The sequence below is a fragment of the Homalodisca vitripennis genome, chromosome 4, assembly GCF_021130785.1.
Source record: "Homalodisca vitripennis isolate AUS2020 chromosome 4, UT_GWSS_2.1, whole genome shotgun sequence".
NCBI classification, from domain to species: Eukaryota; Metazoa; Arthropoda; class Insecta; order Hemiptera; family Cicadellidae; genus Homalodisca; species Homalodisca vitripennis.
Genome location: NC_060210.1, coordinates 97,206,557 through 97,230,472, shown reverse-complemented (window position 1 = coordinate 97,230,472; position 23,916 = coordinate 97,206,557). Strand labels below are relative to the sequence as shown.

The window sequence follows — 23,916 nt, the reverse complement described above, 5'->3', positions numbered from 1 at the left end:
TAAAACAAACCTTAGATGGTTTGAGTGAGGTGCGCTCGGTGAAAGAGAAGGGGGTACTATTTTACCGCTGTCACTCCAACGGAGGTTCCCACTACCATTACTTTTGCTAACCATCCACCGGCTCTTTCTTTCGAGCCTCCCAGAGTTACTATGTCTCCGATGGGTAGTGGCCCTCCTGAAGCGCTGGTGAGGCATCATCTATAGTTGTGCCTTCCTTTTCTAGCTTTGGCAAAACTGCCTCATCCTTTGGGGAGTGTTTTAACAACACTTCCCCAGAGTTGATGGACTTGACACTAATTTACTTATCCATTTCCTTCTGGAAGTTTTTAAGCTGAGAGAATTTCCTGGTATGACAGATGCCATGCTTATGCCTTCTAGATTTTAGCGCAGTTTTCCTTGCGCTTGCGGGTGGAACGCGTTTACCGTCCTCAGGCACCAGACGAGACGTTGAGCCATTTTGTCGGGAGATACGGGATGTAGCCCGGGTGTTGCGCTTGAGCTTGAGCGAAAAACGGAGTTGGTGAGCCTTATTTTGGAGGGCATTAAACCTGAAGAACGCTCCCGTTTTGATTTTTTGTAGCCGTCCCGCATCTTTTGCGGATTTGGACCGCCTCTCCATCATCTCTAGAGGGGTTCAGGATGCGGATGATCAAAGGGAGGCCATGTCGAGGCATCTTCCTCACTTGCCTCCGGGGCCGGTCCATGCTCCGGTGCAGTCTGAGCCAGCAGCTGCTCCTTCCCGTAGGCAGCCTCCTACCTGTTATGGCTGCAAGCAAGTGGGACATATTAGACCGTTTTGTCCACTTAATAAAAAAAAACTAGTACGCTTGCGGACGAGTAAGCCCGACTCGTTGCCGTAAAAGTAATTTTGAGGGCAAATATGTACCTGATTTTGATGGTAAAGGGGTAGCTGGTTTAATGCAGAACAGAAAGAAAACAGAAAGAAATAGACTTGGGGACAGTTATCATCGTTGGCCGAGAGGGGAGGTTGCTGCTCTGGCTGCGCAGGGAGTAAGGGCTGCCCGCTCAACCTGCCCACAACTGGATGTACTTGTGGGAATGTGGTGCAGAAGGGCCCTGGTTGATTCTGGGTCAGCACGCAGCCTGATTTCTTTGTCGTTTTTGAAGATCTAAAATCCTCTGGGCTAATACGGCAGGTTGAGCCTAGTTCACTTATCTGCTGGACTGCTTCACGCACACCTTTACCTATTATCTGTAGTGCCCAGATTCACATCAAAATTAATTATTTCTCTTGGGATTGGAGCTTTTTGGTGGCTTAAGGACCTGACTTTTTCCTTTCATCTTGGGAGCAGATTTTATCGGAAAAACTGGCATGATTTTGGATTTGGCCTCCAGTCATGTTTTCTTTGCTTTCGCCAGGCGGTGCTCGTTCCCTTTTCAGATGTCGAGTCTCGTGGGACTGCTGCCTTAGAGATGGAAGATAAGAGCTTGACTCCTCCTGACCAACTAGGACATCTTACGCCGAAAGAGGCTGAGGACATAAGGCAGATTTGTTCCAGTTTTCCTGAAGTCCTAACTGACAAACTGGGCACGACCAATCTCTTGGAATACGAGATTCGTCTTACAGACACCCGTCCTGTATGTTCCCATCCATATAAGCTTGCTCCGCCCAAGATGGAAATTCTGAGAAATATGATTGATGATTTACTTAAGAGTGGGGTAATCGAGCCGTCTTGCTCAAATTTTTTCCAGTTCCAGCGTTTCTAGTGCCGAAACCTAATGGAAGTCCAGATTGGTCCTGGATTATCGAAAGCTCATGCTCAGATAGAAATTGACTCCGTGCCTCTCCCCGATTTGCATTCTGCTTTCGACTGGTTTGGTAAGGCCAAGTATTTCTCCATTTTTGATCTTAATCAGGCATACCATCAGATTCCTCTAAAACACGAGTCTCGACCTCTCACTGCCTTTTGTGTGCCTTGGAATTTGTACCAGTTCACCCGAGTGCCAATGGGCTTGGCTGTGGGGGCCCAAACACTCACCAGACCTCCTGGATTCTATCTTTCATGATGTCAAATTTAAGTTCGTGTTCAACTATCTGGATGACCTGCTTGTGTACAGTGAGAGTTATGAGGAGCACTTGACTCATCTAGAGGAAGTTCTAACTAGGCTGCGAGAGTCTGGCCTTACCGTCAATCCTGAAAAGGTGAGTTTTGCTCAGCCTGAAATATCGTTTCTGGGTCATCTTTGTCTCTTCTCGAGGTGTTTTGTATTGATCCAGAGAGAACCCAGGCAATCAGGGAGTTTCCTCCTCCTAAGGATGCCAAGGGGATTGCCCGTTTTGTGGGAATGATAAATTTTTATCGTCGTTTCATCCCCAATGTTGCTGAAGTGGCGGCCCCTCTGAACTCTCTTAGGAAAAAGGGTGCCAAGTTTGAGTGGGGTGAAGCGCAACAGACTGCTTTTGAGCAGCTGAAAGAGGCAGTGATGCAGCCTCCAGTCTTGGCTATGCCTGATTTCAGTCGTAAGTTTGTCTTGCAAACTGATGCTTCCCTCCTTAGCCGTTGCTGCTGTTTTATCGCAAGAAGTAGATGGTATCCGGCAGCCCATAGCTTATGCTTCACGCACGTTAACCCTTGTGAGAAGAAGAGTTGTTTCTGTTTATGAGCTGGAATGTTTGGCTGTCGTGTTTGGAATTAATAAGTTCAGGCGTTACCTAGAACATAAAGAATTTTTTGTTGGAAACCGACAACCAGGCACTTTCTTGGCTCCTTGCCCACCCCCGTCAGCTCGGAAGATTGGTCGCTGGGTAGTCCAAATTTTCTGCCCTTAAGTTCACAGTGCAGCACGTGCGAGGCACCCAAAATATCATAGCGGACACTCTGTCACGCATGTATCACTTACCCAACGACCACCAGAATTTATCAGAGCCGCCATGTGTGTGCGTGCTCCTAGACTTTCCTCTGGCATTTTCGGACATTGTTCCACACCAACTTAAGGATCCGAGCTGACTGCTATCATCAATGAGCTTAAAAACGGAGGTGCCCACCCTCCTTATTTTCTGTACCGAGGTGCTCTATGCTGCCGTGACAAGCAGCGGAGAAAACCTAAGTTAGTGCTGCCAAGCTTTCTTGTACCGATGGTCTTTCAGTATTTTCATTCTTCTCCTGTGGGCGGACATCTAGGAATTCATAAGACCATCGGGAAGATTAGGGATCAGTTCATCTGGAAAGGTATGGACCGGGATATTGCAGCTCGAGTACGTTTCTTGTGAACTGTGCTCGCTAAGTAAACCCGCTCAAAATACCAAGTTGGGTCTTTTTGTCATCTGAGGTGGCGGAAAAACCTTTGGAGAAGGTTTTCATTGACTATGTTGGGCCTCTCCGCGTAGCAAGTCGGAAATAAGTTCCTACTTGTTTGTGTGGATGCCTTCTCCAAGTTTGTTTGGTTGTTCCCATTGCGGAGTGCTACCGCGCAGCTCACGGTGCAAGCACTTCGTAACCATTTTTTTCAACACTTTGGAATCCCCGCCACCTTAGTTTCCGATAATGGTTCACAGTTTGTCTCCAATATCTTTAAAAGAATGTGCTTTGGGCACGGAATCCGCCATGTGACTACTTCCCCTTTCTATCCTCAGCCTTCTCATGCCGAACGGTTTAATCGCAATCTTCGATCTGCTCTCATTGCCTTTCATGCGGGAAAATCAGACCACCTGGGATCAACAACTACCTTGGATCCAATTTGCCTTTAATACGGCCCAGCATGAAAGTCACAAGGCGGTACCTTTCGAGTTATTATTTGGCTTTCCGCCAAACAACCCTTTGGCGAACCTTTGGAAAATTAGCGATCTTCTGCCACCTCCTGGTACTCCCAATGTGAAAGCCACTTGGGAGGCAGCAAGGCGGAATCTCATTCGGGCTAGGGAGTTAGTAAGGAGAAGTACAACCGAGGGTCGTATTGCCAATCCCTTCCAGGTGGGGGATCCTAGTTTACTGCAAGGCTCACCCAGTCAGTTCGGTGTGGATAAAAGAGCTGCTAAACTTTGCTACAGGTGGACTGGTCCCCACCGCATCTTGAAGTTTCTGACTCCGAGTGACTGCCCGACTGGGAGATCCTCAGTCCGGGAAGATTTTCAGGAAGGCGCACATATCCCATCTGAAGCCTTGCCGGAGTCATCCGTGATTTCTCTTTAGTCTGTGCGGGAGGGTTTTAGGTCCAGAGCCTGATCACCTCTGCTCTTTCTTCCTGATCAAGGTTCCTGTTTTCTTCTTTGTACCCACGCAACTATTGGAGTGATTTCTTGCCTCCAACTGGATTTTTCTTGGTTTTCCCTTCTGCAGACTTCAGGGTTTCCGGTTTATAATTCTTCAACCATTGGGGGGGAGAGGCATTTCGTTTGGTTCTTCATTTTGAAGAAATTAACAGAGGGGAGTTCCTCCTTTTGGGGGGGGAGTTCTGAGCCGGTTCAATACCTATATCTCCCCGGCTCATGTGTGTTTTATATAGTGTATGTGTGTGTGGTTTATTGGCTGCAGAGCCCACTGACCTTTTGAAGGCGTTTGGCCTTTCCGGTAGGGTGGTAGAGACTCCGAGCCGTGGTGTACAAGTTAGGAGTAGCTCCAGTTTTATATTTTGTTTTAACTAAGTGTTTTATTTAGTTTTGCTGAGCTGTTCTCCTTCTAACATGTGCGGCTAAGTTTACGGCCCCTCACTGATTGAGGTCCAGGAGATGAATTGATTTTCTGCTGTCATCTCTCCATCATGCGTGGTCGCAGAGAACCTTCGATTTTTGCGCTCTGCTGAAGGACGGCCACCATGATGGACATTTCTACTAGTCAACATCTGTGATACCCTGCTCATATTCTTTATTTATTTGTTATTGTTATTGTTGCCATTTATATAGTTTATATTTTGTTATTTAATTTTAAGTTAGTTTTAAATATTATTTAGTTATTTCTTGGATTTCATTAGGAGCCCGCCCTTAGCCGAAGGATACCGGGTGGAATTGGCATTTCTTGTTTCAAATTATGGCGTTTCTAATTTTTTGTATGCAGGTGCACCCTGATAAGGATTGTTTGAGGGAATATACTACTGCAGGCACCTTTTATTTTTTTATTTTTTTTATTTATAGTATATATACTTATATATTTATATTGGACTAGATAGGCCTATGTTGTGTCTTAGTAAATGAACCTGAGTATGCTGACCACGGTGTTCTTTTTTTTACCTAGTTTAGTTTTGATCCGGCATCCCGTTCGCCACCATGGGCGCGCGCTTCCCTGATGGTTTGCTGTGGGTGTGCGAGCGGCGATGTACGGTTTCAATATAGAGACGAGAAAAATTACAAAAATCTAAGAAAATAATTAAACAAAATAGGAACAAATATAAAGCTTACCCCTATCTAGGAAGCATTACTTTTTGGAAGACGGCTGATAATTACAGGTTTTGTGCTACATGACGTTTGATCATATCTTAGGTTTAATTGCCGTTTGCATAATAGCAACAACATCTTCCAAATATTTTCTCTTCTATAAAATACTAGAACGTATATAAAAGTAAAAAAAGTTATTTTTAATCCAATTGAAAAAATTAAAAATTAAAATAATATATTCTTTCTTTCTAAACCCATTCAAGTATTTAATAAACAAATTGCACTTTTCTAAAGGGCGATGCCGCAAGAAGCAAACTATGTAGGTAAAATATATGGTCAAATTTTAATAATCGTGGAGAACCAGTAAAACGAAAATAAGATATTATCACACAAGTGGTGGTAAACCTTTTACTTGGGAGATTAATACAATTCCACATGAGTAGTCAAGGATTCGGAGAGATTCTTACACCTCTAGAGATGTTGTGTCTGTTTTAAAACTGAAAACACCTTATTAACAGAGTCCTTGTATTTATACATTTTTAACTTCATAGCTATGTTGCGCCTGTTGTGTCTGTTTTAAAACTTTATTAACAGAGTCCTTGTATTTATACATTTTTAACTTCATAGCTATGTTGCGCCTGTTGTGTCTGTTTTAAAACTGAAAACACCTTATTAACAGAGTCCTTGTATTTATACATTTTTAACTTCATAGCTATGTTGCGCCTGTTGTGTCTGTTTTAAAACTGAAAACACCTTATTAACAGAGTCCTTGTATTTATACATTTTTAACTTCATAGCTATGTTGCGCCTGTTGTGTCTGTTTTAAAACTGAAAACACCTTATTAACAGAGTCCTTGTATTTATACATTTTTAACTTCATAGCTATGTTGCGCCTGTTGTGTCTGTTTTAAAACTGAAAACACCTTATTAACAGAGTCCTTGTATTTATACATTTTTAACTTCATAGCTATGTTGCGCCATCTATATCTTTACCTGTAGCTTAGAGTTTCAATTCTAATTGGAAAGATAGACTCTTTATGTTTCTGTGTTTCCACAAAATTTGATCGCAAAATGATTAAGATTCCATTCATAATATGGTTGTCTTTGATACTTTAGATCCATGCGAGAGAAGCTGCACGAAACATCTAAATCACTAACCACTGAGACGATCAGTAGTTTAAACACAACTGAAATATTCTTAACTAACTCTCATGAGATTTATATACTCAATATCTTTAGAACCGTTCAAGAACCAATTTTATAACAAAAAATTTAGAACATTCTATGCGCATTCTAAAATTAATTGTACTTTTTTTCTATAGGTTTATAAATAATGGAGCTGTGAACTTTTTTCTTTCCGCCATAATGTAGTAAATGACGTACAAGGCTGGCCAAGGCTCTTATTAGATCCATTTTTGTCCCATTCCTATATAAATTCCAGTTTGAACATTCATATATAAAGTCCTTAGTGACAGGAACTTACTTATGAGAATTACATATAATAGATGTCGTAAAAACTGTTCAAGATACCAAACAATGGTTTATTATTTTTTCATCATAAATCTTATAAGCATAACAGTTCACTTCATTTCTAAGTTCATAAATAACGAAGTTGTATTTCTTATATTTTAGACGGCTACCATATTGAAACTCAAATGGCATACCAACCTGGCTGAGTAACTTAGTTAAGACATTTACAAAATAAATGTTTTATACAGTTTTAAATTGTGGAGTATTTTTCGAGCCATTTATCGTCCCCACAAAGCACATATTATATGAATATACATAAAACATTTTGAACGGAGGTTTTTATCTGTAAAGTTATGCAGACATCTTTGGTAAGTGCTACCATTAGGGCGATTACAATAAGCTGATTTTGTATACAAATTCTACCTAATTGTAGAAATGTGTGTTTATTATATAAATACATTTTATTTAGTTTTATAACGATTGCATCCTGAAAATGTCAACGCTTAGATAAACATAAAGGGTAACTGAACAGGCTCTAAAGAGGAAGTCCCTTCCATAAGTTAAATGTGTCGTTTACAGGACCAGAACATTTTCCCTTGGTACGGGACTTTATTAACCCGCAAGGTCCCATTCATTTTACTCTCCGAATATACGATACATTCAAGTAACGCTTGCAAACTACCAGCTTCGTTTCAGCAAGTTTTGTAAACTCCCATTTGTTAACCAGGAACTGTGACGATTATGTCACAAACAACTTGCTTACATATTTTATAACTAGATTTTATAATGTGATTCATTCATTAACTTTTCAATACTTATTTGGCGTACACTGATTTAATAATTCGCTAATGTCAGTAATTATATTTACTGTTATAAGAACCACACTATGTGTGAATAATAAAATCTGTCATGTTATTAACTGTTTTGTCGGGAGTAATATTTTACATAACAAATTATTTTTACCATCCTACCAGACAGTTTCTCCTTAACCACAAAATACGTATTCAGTTTGCTTGCTTTCATAACTAATTTATTTTTCAAGACCCCATTACAAGACAATAGGGCGCCAAAGTGAGCCCATATATTATCAAATATTTAAGAAACAGATGTGAAGACATGGTTAACCCATTTCCTATACTAAAAAATTTTATACCATATAATTTCATTTTACATAGCGTTTCATAATATAAAAAACAATAGAGTATTTAAACAATCCATGGTCCGTAATAAAATGTTCAAAATTAGATGTGGTATAAGTGCACTTAACGAAAACTTTAATGTAATTTAAAAACTGTATTTACTAACAGTTATATTGGATTCACACACAGTTTTACAGGCTTCGCAAGGTTGTGAACAGATCTGGTTTGAGTTAATTATATTTCCGACTCTAATTTTGAGTTTACCTTCTTGTCACGATGAGGGAAATATGTTAAATAGCTTAAATTACCTATAGCCATTAAATTTACTCTAGTTTTATTGTTTTTTCTCATAAAATATAGGTCTGAGAAGTCAACTTCTCTCAAAAGACAAATACGATAGGTTTTATAACAGTCTTTAAAGTAAAAGTTACATATTAACTTTGTCTTTGGTATCTGCAAGTAGGCTTCGCAACTTAATATTTGTTAAAATGTACAGTTAAAAGAATATCCTAATAAAACTTTTTATTGTATTACTTGGATATTTACTTACTTAGATCTCAAATTTGCGGATGCAGAACGGTTGAAATAAGAAGTATCACCATTATCAAGTAGTTCTTTGCTTAGTCATAATAAATGTACAGAAATTGAAAATAGTGGTTAAATTCATTACACATATGGTTTTGTAGTCATAAAAATGCTGACACAGAACAGTTTATAACATTTGACAGGCTCTATCAAGTAATATTGGGCAACTCTACAGACCAAGAGAACATTTTGCACTCCTGTAGAATCCAAGGGTGACGTAGCCCGGAGGTATTTTCGAAAAAAAAAGCATAAGTATAATTATTTCAATGGACCCTAAAGATGCCCATGTAAGATTTCAGCGCATTTGGAATAGTTTATGCGTGAAAGCAAATCAAACAAACGAAGAAAATGTCGTATGTATATTATTACGATATTAATATAGATTAAAATTAAAACGATTTGCAGGCAGTTGCAAAACATAGATACGTAAGCATTTTTATTTATATAAGAATTACCAATAAATATAAATTAATATAAATATTATAAATATAATATATAAATTATTAATTTAAATAATATTAATATTAAATTAATATTAATAAATTATATTAATATAAATTATCATTATTATTAAAATAACCTAATAATAAAATAATAGCACGTGTTTAAAGTAATTGTTTATGCACATATCATACACATTTAAAAGTTTGTATTACTACTTTTTTGCAGCTATTCCTGCTGTGTAATATTCAGAAAATAGATTTCGGTTACACTCCGAGACATGTAAAGTGTATTGCAAATGTCTGGAGTAGTGTGGGATGCTGTTTGTTTGTATGTCAAAGGTCTCCAGGATGCGATGATCACTTCACAAACAGACGCCTTTGTGAAAGTAAAATCTTCAAGGCAGGATCAAAGCACAAGGATTTGGCTTTAAATCATAAATTCCAACAACACCTTTTATTTGAGGTGAACTCAAGACTTCGATTTCCTTTTGCAACTAATTTTTTGTTTTTAAACCAACAGATAACCACGTAAATTTTTTATTAGCGTCACATTCATCATATAAATACACATATAAACTAATATACAAAATTGCTTGTTCATGTAATTCATATATACTTTATATATATATATATATATATATATATATATATATATAAAAACATTATTTAAGTATACAGCATTAATTATACTTTTAAAATATTGTAATAAATACACTACATTAAAAATATTAATTAACAACAAGTTACGCAATTTATTTAATCCCTTGCGATTTAGTCAGTTATTAACTATACAAAAATGTATAAATATTGCAGGCCTATACGAGATTGGCTGGTTGCTCAGTTACTGATGAAATATATATATGGCGTTAATTGCAAACGCATTGGTTACAATATAATATTGATACAATTATGTCTTTTATCGTATTTAGCGGTCATATGGTTTCATCCGTTGGGTGTATGGTCAATGGACAAAAGAGAAGTAGAATAAAAAGTTTAAACTGTAAATTTTATTAGTATTTCATGTTTCTCGAGCCTTAGCAATAAACTTATGTATTGTCAAAATTTTAAGACTACTTGCAGAAGAGGCGCCTTGTAACCCTATGTATGGCATGTGGTTCATATTAACCACTAGTAACAATTTCTTATCCTGACGCTTTGTAAAGTGCAAAAAATGGAATACAGTTTATATGATTATTCTAGAGCCATTTATTTCCCGTATACGTGTTTAAAGAAATGACCGGAAACCCACAGTCAATAATTATTGCAACACGCTCTATGAACTTCTTAATTTGTTTTTATATTTAAGTAATATACATTCACATATACAAACATGATGTTACCTATTTTTAAAGTTCTATATCCCGTCCCAATTTCTCTCCCATGAATATTTGATAATGTTGAAAAGTTGAGTACATATCCATTTCCCTTTCTGCTTTGTGCAGCGTCTGAAACATGAACGTCTGTAGAGGGTCTGAACAAAAAATGCCGATTAAACTAATCATAGTTACGTTACGTGGGTATTTTTTTTAACTACACGTAACTATGATTACTATTTATTTTAAACTGGCTTTTACTAAATATTTATTTGTACTCATTTATTTATGTCATACACAGGATAAGTTCTTTTTTCGTATATACATTCTAGTAACGTTAGCTCAACACTAGTCAGGTATTACCAATACATGCATCTACTTATGTTAGTTTATTGGAATAAAGTGAGCATTATACGTATAAATTTATTTAATATGATTGTTAGTTTTGTTTTTTATTAATCCGTTCAGTCATAGAGAAGAGAATTTATGTTTCACAATAACATTGGAAAGTTATTTTGAAGTTCAGAAGAGTTAGTTTAAGTTAATTCAATTCCTCTAAACAAAATTAATCGGTTTCGCTACAATATTTTTCAAAAGTTACACTCTAAAAGTTCCTTTTTAGTTGATAAAACAATAACAATTTATAACAGTGGAAGACAGCTTCGTTACGTATCATTTCTAACGCCTATTGTTTATGTATTAGGGTAATAAAATTGGCTATTTCTTGGTATAGTCCATACGTTTTATAATCATTCGTAGCATCTCAATATATTTGTGTTGGAAAACACACAGAAAATTGTTTCCATTATTTTACAAACAATTCATGGTATAAACTAAAGCTCTCCAGGTCTTGAATCTGGGTCCATAAAACGATTAAAGGTTTAAATTATTTGTGTGAAATATGACGAAACTCTTTTTTAGTTGCATGTAAGATATAAGTATGTACATCGTATGTAATAACACAATGAAAAATCTCCTTAGCTCGAGGTATAACTCATTAACAATCATGCCATTCCGCAAGGAATACATCATATGAAATAAATAAAGATTATGCTTTTTTATCTATGCAAATTTTTCTTTCCAGGTTAAAAATTGACCAACAATAATTTTTGTCTCCTCGATAACCTTAAATATCTATAATGTCTCCTGGAGTGTATTCAAAATTACAAAATTCTTATTCGTTTTCTGTCTTCAGGAAATGTATGTCAAGAAACTCCGAAATATAAATGATAACCTAGCCAAATTTGATCGTACCACCACACGATTATATTTAACAATTAATGCACTTTATACGCTTTTTGTATCGTAAAGTTAGCGACGCTGTGGCACTCAAAGGGTTAAAGATCAATGGATCAGTTCTGCATGCAAAGAAACGACAAATGTTTTGGTTGTTTATATTACACTTAGTAAGGAAGACAGAGACAGAGAGAGAGAGACAGAGAGAGAGAGAGAGAGAGAGAGAGAGACAGAGAGAGAGAGAGAGCAATTTAGTTAGTTAAAAGTCCAATGTCAGTTCACAGCTGCCGCCATAACTCTCACTTAAGGTCCAGTCATGTCAGCTAACAAGTACACTCAGCACCACGCCGGCCAATTGCGGAAACTGTCAAAACTGCGATTACTATACGAGTTTTGCATGGATGAAATGTACTGCACTGCGATTATTAATATATATACCATATGTTTTTGCGGTCTTCTAATACAGTGCAAAACCACTTAGCCAGTCATGCTATAAACCTATATGAACTAAAGAATTTCTAAAATGTATACACCATGATATAAGTGTCAATAAAATCTCTCTAAATGTATACCTCAATAAATTAAAATATTTTATACCTCACACTCACTGGTTCTTCAGACAAAACATTCTAGAGGTTTTAATTTAAGGTAAATTTTATTTTTTTTACTGATTCACGTGCCATCAGATACTAATCTATTGCATTTATTTGTAATGCTTGTTTTCTTGTTTGATTACACTCTTTTTCTTTCCATTTTTGTTGCAAATATTTTTATTTTTATACTATAATAATATGCTACAAGCACGGAAATTTATTAATGTTTTCAACCATTGTGCCATGGCTTTTTCTTGATTTCTTGAAGAGAATAACCTATTTTTGTGGATATATAAAAACGGATATAATGTATAAGTATATATCAAACTTTTAAACATCTCCATTAGCTTGTTTTTCTTCTTTTATAACCATAAAAGTATAAAGAAAAATAAAAGCGTGGCTCGTTTAACAGTTTATTTCCGTCCACAATGGCCAGACTTGAGCGAGGATTTGATTAAACAGTAGAACAGGGAAAAGCGTTACATTTCAGTGCAAGATCGATGATGCTGTACAGGATTAAAACCTGCGATATCTCTATGAGATGTTTCCCGAGCGGTCATAAACTAACATACCTACTGAAACCTACATATTGAATATATTTTTATATACTCGTTTAGGAGTTTTTAATAGTTCAAACGAATCTGAACTACTACAAAATAGATATAGAAGTACCTGAAATATTGAAAAATTGTAAAAGGAGGATGTATATAACATTTTATCTGTAAAGATTTGGCTTATAAACTACTCTAAAAACGCTAAAACGTTTCCCAACATAAAATTTGAATATTTCTAGAAATTCACCAATCGAAATTATTGCTTTGAATACCTAAAAAGATATCATAGGACATACTGCATTACATTTAATGGGCTAACAATGGATTAAAGGTCTGGAAACATGAGTACCAGTAGAAGTGCTATAAATCAACAGTGTCCTAGAACAATGGCCCGTTAATTGTTCTGTTACTACCAAGTGTCAAGTTTGACAATTCAAGTTCATTTAACTTGGAATTAGATGTTAACTGAGAACTCAGTGTATAATAGTTGTTATTATAGTTTCATCTACTTCATTTACGACTATCTATTGTCTGCCTATTTAGTTTGTGTTCTACTATTCATGAAGATGAATTATATGTTACAAAATGTGTAAAACTATGTTTTGAGAATTGCAATCTATCCTCTTCGTTAGGTATAAAATATCTTATTATATAAAAATGGCTTTAAAACCTATATCGTTCGGTAATGGACTGTCACTCAAAACAAAAAGCAACATACAAGAAAGAGTACATTTTCTCATACATGACAACAACTTGAAGTTCAGACAGGAGAAAATGAGCTGAGGCGTTGTCACTGTAGTCAAGAACACACCAGCACAAGCGAAAGTATTATTTATAGAGTAAAAGAACGAGTAAGTTTGATAGTGACAATTCTTCATATTTAAATTTCAGTTTATAAAGAATTAAAAAGTAAAAAAAAAATGTACAGTACATTTCAGCAAATCTTAATTATGTTGTATTTGTTCAATACTGGAAGGCAAATATCAAAGACAAAGTTACTTTAACTTTTACTATAAATTTAAAGACTTATAAAAATCCATCTTAGTTGTTTTTTGACATAATTAGGCTTCTCAGATATGTGTATGTAGGCTATATAAAAAAATATAATCTTTATATAAATTTTTTTATAGCAAAATCGACCATTGAACTAAAATTACTAAGACCAAAATAAACTACAAAGGCATAAACTTAACAAAATTTACAATTTTGGTTAATTAAACGTGTAATTATGTTAATTAAATTGGAATTAATTAAATATATACTTGTTCTGTAATAAAAAAATGTTTAAACTGAACAGTTTATTGCGTTTAACAGACTCTTTCAATTAATAATATTTCTTTGGTGTAATGCATCTTTTTTGACTAAGTTGGAATGTTCCGTACCCTTAGTGACTTATCAGGCGTAGCCTGAAGGAATTTCGAAATAAAAGTATTATATCAACCTCGGACTCTATGAATGTTCATATACAATTCCATTATGATTGATCCAGTAGTTTTGTGGGTGCTTGGGTAACACATATACTTGAACACACAGACAGTACGATTAGATTTGTATATAGTAGTAGTGTAGGTTTTAGGGAGGGTGTGAGTCAATAAATCTTAACAGTTACAGAGGTCTCAAATAGATTTATTTGCACCGTAGTAATATTGGCATACTGAAAACGTTGACCTGGAATGGACTTCTAACTATATCGCCTAACTAACTTTCAAACACAGTTTCAGTCACTTCTTCGACATAAAGCAATTATCCACTTACTTTAATATTCTTTTAATTATTTGTTGATAGATTTTTTAGTTTACCTTCCTATACATTTTTTTATTTCGATGCAAGAGTAATGGGTGGGTATGCCTAATAAGTCAAAAAAAAACCAAAAGCTCACTACTCTAAATCAGCGGTAACTTTTGGCTGAGTTCTATCCTGTATAAAACGGATTATACTTATTTCATCTCTGTTCAGTTAGATATAACGTAACATTACAGAGCAGAACTTAGGTCTCTTAGTTATCGCAGATTTCCTTGTCTACACTAACGGTAATGTTTGACTAGTTATGTATTGTATGAAATGGATTATACTTGTTTTAGTTCTTTATCAGTCAGATATAAGTAATATATTACTGAGCAGAAGTTTCATATCCTAGTTATTGCAGTTTCACTATTCTATGATGTGATAATTAATGTTTAGCTTGCTGTGCTTTTACTAATTTGGATTTTATTTGACATGTATAGGACTTTTACTTAACTATTCTCACGTACATAAGGATTTAATACTATGATTTTAAATAATTCTCATAGTACATATTTGTGCCTTTGTAGTTAACTAACTGTCACTCTATTACAAAAGTTAATATTTTTTGTTATACATTTATGCAATAAAACAAAGTTTCATCAAAATAATAAGTTGCAAAACGATTTTGTCGTTGTTGAGATATTTTGTGTGCATATATACGATGACAATGGGTCTGGGCTTCATATTCTGAAATTTTCGATTACAGGAAATAAGCCATTGTTATAAATAAACCAAAGCTATATTTTACATGAAGTGGTTTTTATGTTTTACAATATTGTAATTTCAAGCAGATATCTTGTTACACTTCAACATGTACATGTGTAATTTACATTTTTGAAATCAGTACGGAATGAATAGCGTATTTTTAATTAATTTTATACATATTATAACTACTTTTATTTTAGACCTAAATGAATTACTACTAAACACCTCAAAGCAAAAAGTAACGCCACAGCGTCCGTGATCCTTTTGACGAAGACAAACTTGTCACTGAGAGACGCTCAGCTACAAAAGACGTGTCTGGTTTGAAAGCGTTATGCATATTTTACATCTTGAAGACAGAAACCAACCCTTTCAGTTGATCTTCAAGCTTGTTTCATTTTATTTTATCTCGTTTCTATGTCTCTCGTTTCTAATCTTTTGCTAAATGTATCAAATAATATATAACCATCGAATAATTATAGTATTAATTAGATTCTAATAAAATTTATTTGAACAATTGAATTTATATCTTAATATATAATACACATTTTTATTACTTTTTAACAGTGTACAGAAATTTATTTGTACAAACTCCTTAATTGAAAGACTCAATCTTAAAATTGTTAATTGCGAAAAGTATTATAAACGCTGCAGATAATTTAGAAGCAATGTAAAATATTGTTTAAGCTACTCATTATTTTAAGATCAGTTAGTTTATAGTGTGCGTCCAATGAGTATAGTAAAATATATCGCAGGGAAACAGATAAGTAGAAGGAGGGAAGGATGGTGATGGAGCGAGCAGAGAGAAAGAAAGTAATAGGCGAGGATGAGGGAGACTGAGTAAGGTAGTAAGGGAGAGAAAGAAAGCTTTACACAAATGAACAGTTCCGTTTGTTTTTCTTAATTTGGTGTTATACATTTTTTGTCGCATTACTTTATTATGTAAGAAAATGTTTAATTGCATTCTTTTAGAGATAATAAATGCCTATTCATAAAAAAAACTGTTATGGCAGGAAAATAGACCAAATTTAGTGCTAAGCCATAAGAGTAGGAGGGAATTTTGGAAGATTTCATAATTGGTCCAATAATAATTGTGGGGAAAGAAATTATTATAAAGAACATACAACATATTGGATTTTATCGACAACGCAATAATTTTATAGTGGTTTATAGTGACATTTATCCTTTCTATGAAACACCAGATCATTAAATTCCTTAACAGTGAACTTCCAATATATCAAAAGTTACTCCTTAAGATTTATTGAATGTTATGAAATCGTTTACATCCCATATTTTGAAGTATTTTTCAATATTTTACTGTTGTTTATGTGCCTCTCCATAAAACTGTGCATGAATGAAAGCTAATGTACAGTAAACAATCGATCACTAAATTTTTTTGATCATATTTTATTTTTATAGAACTAGATAGAAACGAAATAACATTGTTTTACAAATAATAATCGAGTCATATTTTCGATATAAGTTTTCGAGCATCAGCCTGTCCGTTGCATCGAATTGTAGCTGCTCGGTAGTAAACAAATTGACCATCACGAATATCCATCACCACAACACGCCATCACTTCGTGTGTAGCCGCGGTGACACGCATCTTTCGTATCAAAGCATTGGATGTAAACAAACCGTCGTTTATTTCTAATCACGTCGTTCTTCGTCTATGTAAACATAAATAAAACCTGTTCAACATGTTTTCTGTGGCAAATTCAAGCGTTGATATATACGATATGAAGTAAAATTCGATGTTGTATATTTTATTGTATACAAATTTTTTGATGTGACAAAAGATACATTTATCAGAAAATATCAGTTACCCGCGGCTTCACACCCAATATTAAAATCAAAGATGCAGCCTTCTGAGTGATAGCACTTATGATGTAATATGACGGAGTTCTATGATATTTTTCAAATAGAAGCAGGCACATCATGTTCATTTATTTAATTTCCCATGGTTGGGTTGAAAAATACAAAACTGTGATAAACATTATACTGGTTCTACTGTAAACGCGCACGCATGTGTGTGTGTTGTAAAACCTAATTTGGTAAAATAGTGTCTGTCTAAATTCACTTTCTGTCTAAGGCATTTCCATAGTTTGTCTAGAGACCCGATCATAAAAATGTACTAACAAACTCCAACATCGATCAAAAAGTACCTACTTTTAGCCCTTATTATTTGCTTTGTGCCTAAAATTGTTCTATCTCCATAGTTAGATTTAGTGTTATTGTCTCGATGAAGAAAATGTACGACTGATAAGGTACTGTGGTCAAAAAGAGCAAGTACCGCCAAATTAAATTTTCCGTTCGTCAAAAATATTTACCTGATCAAGGAAATATAAATATACGTTACTTTTTAAAGGTTTATTCGGCACAAAAACTGTCACTACCAGCAATTGTATTGTACTTCTGGAAGAACGAAAAAACATATTACACGACTAAAATGTTACTAAAATTAAAATATTTCAGTTTCGAGAGTTTAGGTTGATTTCCGGACTAATTGATATATGTTTCTACAGTTGAGTCTGACTTGTTGCCCTGCTCGATAAAATATATACGTATGTTGGTTTTCATGACCAACTTCGGTCAAAAAGCATTTACTACCAGCCCTTTGAATCTAGTTCCTATATAAGACATTTCAAGAGCTATACTTAGATTTTGCATTTTTGTACCAATGATGAAAAAGTTACTTCGGTCAAAAAGTGTCTGTTCCGTCCATTTAAATTACTCCCCGTCTAATTTATTCAGGGTTCCACAGTTGACTTTATGTTGTTCTATTAAATATAAAAATAAACAAATGTAGGTTTTGAAATCAAACTTAGATTTTAAAATACCTATTTTCGGTGTATGATGTTTTTGATGACATAAGTAATTTTGATTCTGTATCCCGATCAAGAAAATATTTGCATACGTAAGCTTAAAAAGACTATTTTGACTGAGAGAGGTACCATCCCTTTCCTTTCCTTTTAGATACAATAAAAATTATATAAACAATGTTATGAGAGCTATGTGCAAACTTTCACAGCTTTGCTTATACATTTGGGGTTTACAACAGCGTTTAAATATTATTTCCAATTCATTAAATATTTCATTTGTCACTGATGCAATCTAAAGTAAAATTAGATAGCAACTTCTTCTTTGCATTACACAACTGATCAAGCACTATGTATTTAATATTTTCTAAAATTTAAATGTAAACAAATATTCAGCCGAAGTTTTCAACAGCTTTTTAGTGTCAGGTAACTTTTGACTAATTAAATATTACAACTGTTTTCCCGAATTCTTAAATAATCCAATAAAATTTTCTTTTTTTTCTCTTCGTCAAAATTTTCTTTGTACTTATAAGGGTATATTTAAAAAATAATTTTATGAACCTAGCGCTTAGCAACACCTTCGCATGCACAATCCCTTTGAAATTTAATTTCATTAAAAAAATTACACAGTTCTGAGTTTTGTGTTCTCTCTGAGACGGAATGATCACGTGTTGTCACAGCATCGTGTTGCTGTTAACATACTTCGCATGGGTGATTTCTGCGGACAGCTTGACTCACAAAGTGTCCCTATTTATGGAGCCCCAATATCTGAGTGAGATATTAAGGCATCAGGATGAGGTCTCGCAGCGTGACAGCTGTGACCGGAAGATTTATTTCGATGGAGTGACGCTTGAGCTAGGTCGAAAAGATTTTCGTGTTTTGTATAATAACCTCACCGGTTTCCTGAAGTATTTCCATTGGTTTTTTTAAAAAGTATGTAAAAGTCACAGTTAGAAAATTATGATTTGTGTTGAGTTGTCCTGAAAACCAGTTTGTAACAGAGAAACGCTTGTAATTAAAGGCATTTTATTTATTTATTTGAAAATTTACTATTATTATGCAATTTTTATCAGCATTTGATTTTAAAGCTCCTTTAATCAAATATGAACAATTTCTTTACATTTAACTATATTCCAACATTTACTGTAGTAAAAGAGATAAAATAATCAACAAAACCGTACATGAGAATGTTGTGTATCAAAGCCGACATCTTAAAGAGCAGAAGCAATTACCACAACTACCACGGCTACTGTAATAAGCGGCAGCTGCCGCAGTATGTCTTCATGTAGCTCAGTTATCGCTTCTAAAATTAGCAGACAGCTTCATCAGTCTTATTGTCTGCAGAATGGTTATAAACCGGTCGGAGTATTCCTACTACTATACGTAGCTGCAATACCACAGCATCTCACTGCATTCCATTCTATTTAATCTTACAGAACTATTCATTGTTTCTGACACTATTCCTCGCCCCTACAGGGTTATACTACAGCAATGCAGATTATTTTAGCGTCCGTACTTTAGTACCTCGCTTACACAGTGTACTTTGAATGTGACTACATTTGTGTTTGAGTGTACTACATGAATATAGACAGTGATTGACTAATAACTAATCTTATAACTCAGTTGATATCTAGAGAGTTAAATAACTGTAACATAATAGAGATCCACAACACGGAATAGATAATCTTACAGATGTATCATAACAGAGTAGCATGATGCACTTATGTATCAACATATAACTACAACATGTAACATGTAGAGATAAACAAACTTAACACCTAATATTCTCTTCGCTAATGGTTGCTTATCTGTTTCAGGTCCAAGAAGGATTTGAATCGCAGAAGAGTGATAGACTACATATCTTAGTCAAAGCGCATATCGTAATAAATATTTTATGTTGTGTCCGTTTTTTTTGTTAGATATGTACACTTTTGTAGATTCCGCAGCCGGTGCTTAAAATGGAAAGTCTAGCGAAATCTCTTGAACAGATTAATAATAATAAGACGCTGTTATTATTGGTTTAATGTAGGTTTCAATTCTTTAGAAGATGGGGTCAATAGGAGATATAGGTGACAATTTTAAATACTCCTCGAATATAGTCTCGACAGCGATATCTCCCCAAAATTACAACGGGACCACGAATATCTCGATGGCGGTAAATATGACGTTGACGGAGGAGGAGCAAGAGTGGACTGACGTGCTGCTGCTGGTGTTCAAGGCTAGCGTCATGGGGATGATTATCATCGGTGCGATATTCGGTAACCTGCTGGTCATCGTCAGTGTCATGAGGCATAGGAAACTGAGGGTGATAACCAACTACTTCGTGGTGTCACTTGCTTTCGCGGATATCCTGGTGGCCATAGCCGTGATGACGTTTAACGCTAGTCTACAACTAACGGGGCGCTGGATGTTCAGTCAGTTCATGTGTGACGTGTGGAACTCCTTGGACGTCTACTTCTCCACTGCTTCCATCCTCCATCTCTGCTGCATCAGTGTGGACCGGTATTACGCCATAGTCAAGCCCCTCAAGTACCCCATCAACATGACTAAGAGGGTGGTCGCCATCATGCTCATCAATACGTGGTTCGCTCCCGCTGTCATCTCCTTCCCCCCTATCTTCTGCGGCTGGTACACCACCAAGGACCACAAGATACTGCCTAACGAGTGTGACTTTGAGGTAAACATAAATTATAATTGATTATCAGACAGTTTTTTCTTGTTGTAATTTGCAGTTTAAGAAATATAAAAATACATTTAGCATTTAGTACAGATATTGCTTATTCCATTAGTAGGCCTTAAATTCCCACAGGCAACATCACACTTTCTCCAATAGAGCGATATCATGCTAATCATTCTATAATGAGCGCAGTTGTAGTTGATAAATGCTATTTTGGGATCCCACCTCTAGCTTATTTATATATCACGGTATAATCTACATTAGATACAGCAAAACCGATATACCATATTCATCTGAGCAAGGCCATTGTATTTCTAATAGCGATTCTTAATTCGAGTGTCGAGATATTTGATTAAGGTGTTACTGTTAGAAAGAACGAAGTTTCATTATCGTTAAAGATTTTTTCATCTGCGTGAGAAGGAATATTTAACTCTCCCCGTCATGAGTATTGTTAGTAAAATAGAATAAATAACTACCCAATGACAATTTCTTTTGGTACTAATGTATTGAAATAAAAGAAAAACACGGTTACATCACAAACTTTATTTACCAGTTTCATGTCATTCATTGCAATTGTCCTAATGTTCCCACTGAAATCAAACAAATGCTCAATAACCATTAATAATCTAATTACAATCTTATATATTTTAGATTGTGTATAAAATTTCAGTTGTTTTTCACCTAAATGTTCTTTTTACATCATATAGAACAGTTAATGCATCACCTGTGTCCGACTGTTTAGGTAAACCCGTGGTACGCACTTTTTTCGTCTTCCGTTTCTTTCTGGATCCCATGCACGATAATGATCTTCACATACCTTGCCATCTTCAAGGAGGCGAACCGCCAAGAGAAACAGATTCACTCACGGCTGGGAAACCCTGCGCTGCTTAGCCACGGCAGGGACTGCAACGGAGAGGCTCTTAGTTCAAGGTAGGCTTAATTTGTGGATCTCTTGAAGAATTTTTGGATAAAGGGTATCTGAAAATCCAGTGATATTTATAAAGGTGAATGAGTATTTCGATGGAGGTATGTAGTTAGAGGTACGCTTTTTATTCTTTCCAATATTTGTATTTATATTGTCAACAGTTCGATAATAATATAAAGTAGTATCATTAACTTCTGCCGTCTTCTCAATTAGTTATTCTGAAAATTGAAGGAAGTCTCGCAACATCAAAAGGAAGTTCAAACATTCTATATTTAAGGGATTATATACAAAGAAGTTTAAATTCATTACGTACATGTTTCTTAGACAGTACGAAAAGTAATATATACAACAGTGAAACTTAAGTACTTATTCCTATTAAACACAATTTTATACAATCACACATTCACTAGCATATTTGAGGTCGTTAATACTCAAACGGTATGGCGGCATGAATACAAACGTTAGAAGGAACTGTATGAACGAAAGGAGAAAATTCCACAAACGATATCATAACTGCGAAGAATGTAATGTTGTTATGTTGATTGAATAATACTAATGTAGTAGTTTTGTGTATGATAATTATTAAATTTACATTTATCGTTTACAATCCTTCAATAAAATTAACTTTATAAAACTGTACTGCATTTTCAATAATTTACGATACACTTTAATTTTAATTAAATAAAATTAGGATATATGACATGGTCATATCTCACTAAAGAACACAATTTAACACACAAAAACAAGCAGGTTTCCTCCACCAGAATAGGCCGTGGTTCCGGTCTAGCCCATTGTCCTAATTTCAAAAAAGTCAATAGCAACTACTTGATATGTTCAACGCAGACACATATCAAGGCACGGGGTTGAAGACCATATTCGCAATGTTAGAGAGTAAAAATGTCTAATTCTCTAGCAAAGATATATTATTTTAAATTTTATTAATTTTCCATTTTAAAGCTATAATGAAAATGTGTAGATTCATAATGTCTTCTTAGACCCTTGGCATTTGATGGTGCGTTGGCCACTAGAGGCGGGCGATGTCCTTATAGCCGTACTCTACGTACGTGGTATTGACGGCTAGGGCTGGACGGACACGGGCAGGTGGGCTGCGTCCATTCTGAAGTGTTGGCAAAGCGTACAGGCCACATCTGCGTTTATCCCGATACAGGGAACAATGTTGCTCGGCTCTGTGGTCTCCACACCACACGTGTTCCCTGGTTACGGTAAATGAGCAACAGCGATTGGCTGCCAGATCGCCGACTTGACATATCAGATGCATAATTTATAGGCGTATACATCAGACCGTATAGCCACTAGGATAAAAGTTTGAAATAGTTGTACATTGTTTAGTAGATGAACTCTTTCTCTACGTTATACATATATTGTAAAAATATTAAACCTTTATACAGATACATTAAATAAATTAATAGAAATTTTATATTTATAATTATTACTGAATTATATTTACAATTACAGTTCATTTAAAACAGGCGTGGTTATTTAAGCGTGGTTCCTAAAAGATTAAGTGCATCAAACATAAATTTGAGTTTATAAATTTTGCTACCCGATCTGGAGATATTCCAATAGCCGAACCACCACTTATTAAGATTATGATTAAGAACAGTATTTATTGCTAGTTGATATTTATAATATAACTGCGTCATACTAGATTTGAACGTGCTATTATGCAAGTTGAAGAGAAATATATATGGTAATTTATTCATGTAGGTAGAATAACACAAAATACGTCAATGAATTTACGAAATCTTACTTCGCCCATAAAATGAGTCTTAGATCTCAGACTTATGTAGCTAACACACAAATTTTCAGTTAAAATCACGCCAAAAATCTGCTATCACAATTGTGGAAATATTTTCAGTCTTGATGTGGACAACATTCCTAGTTCGTCTATTATAGCTTCTATCAGGTTCAAACCTGCAGTCTTAAACACCTGGCGGCCTTCAAATCACTTGTACAGACAGATACGTATTATTACCAGTTTCGGACTTATGACATTAATTGCGATGATAGTGTTTACTCCTTCTCTAAAACTATATCCTGAATACTACACTGCCGTGATTAACATTTAAAACGGCAATATGGACAGCACTACTGTCGTATCGGGTTTGAATCAATTATGTTTGTGTCAGATTGCAAACATTTAATATGAATGCACATTTAGTTTAAAAATTATTACGAATTGAGGTTAATGTTTTACAACAAAAATGCCTTTACTACTGTCATAATGACTTTGTAATTCACCTCACGTTATTAAATATTTAGGAAATTAAAATAAACCTAAACAATGCGTGTGTTATTAAATGCTAGAAATTTAATTTCGATGG

The 23,916-nt window shown here is 35.1% G+C and overlaps 1 protein-coding gene across 2 annotated transcripts in view; it reads left to right on the top strand.

The window, feature by feature from the left end:
- The window catches only part of LOC124359817 (octopamine receptor beta-2R-like), a 352,308-nt gene that overhangs the window by 322,092 nt on the left and 6,300 nt on the right, over nt 1-23,916 (top strand). For both annotated transcript variants that reach the window (XM_046812873.1, XM_046812872.1), the window contains 2 exons: nt 19,787-20,646; nt 21,389-21,576. In XM_046812873.1, the coding sequence (XP_046668829.1) occupies nt 20,017-20,646; nt 21,389-21,576 (818 nt within the window). In that variant the 5' untranslated portion in view covers nt 19,787-20,016. The remainder of the gene's footprint in view (nt 1-19,786; nt 20,647-21,388; nt 21,577-23,916) is intronic.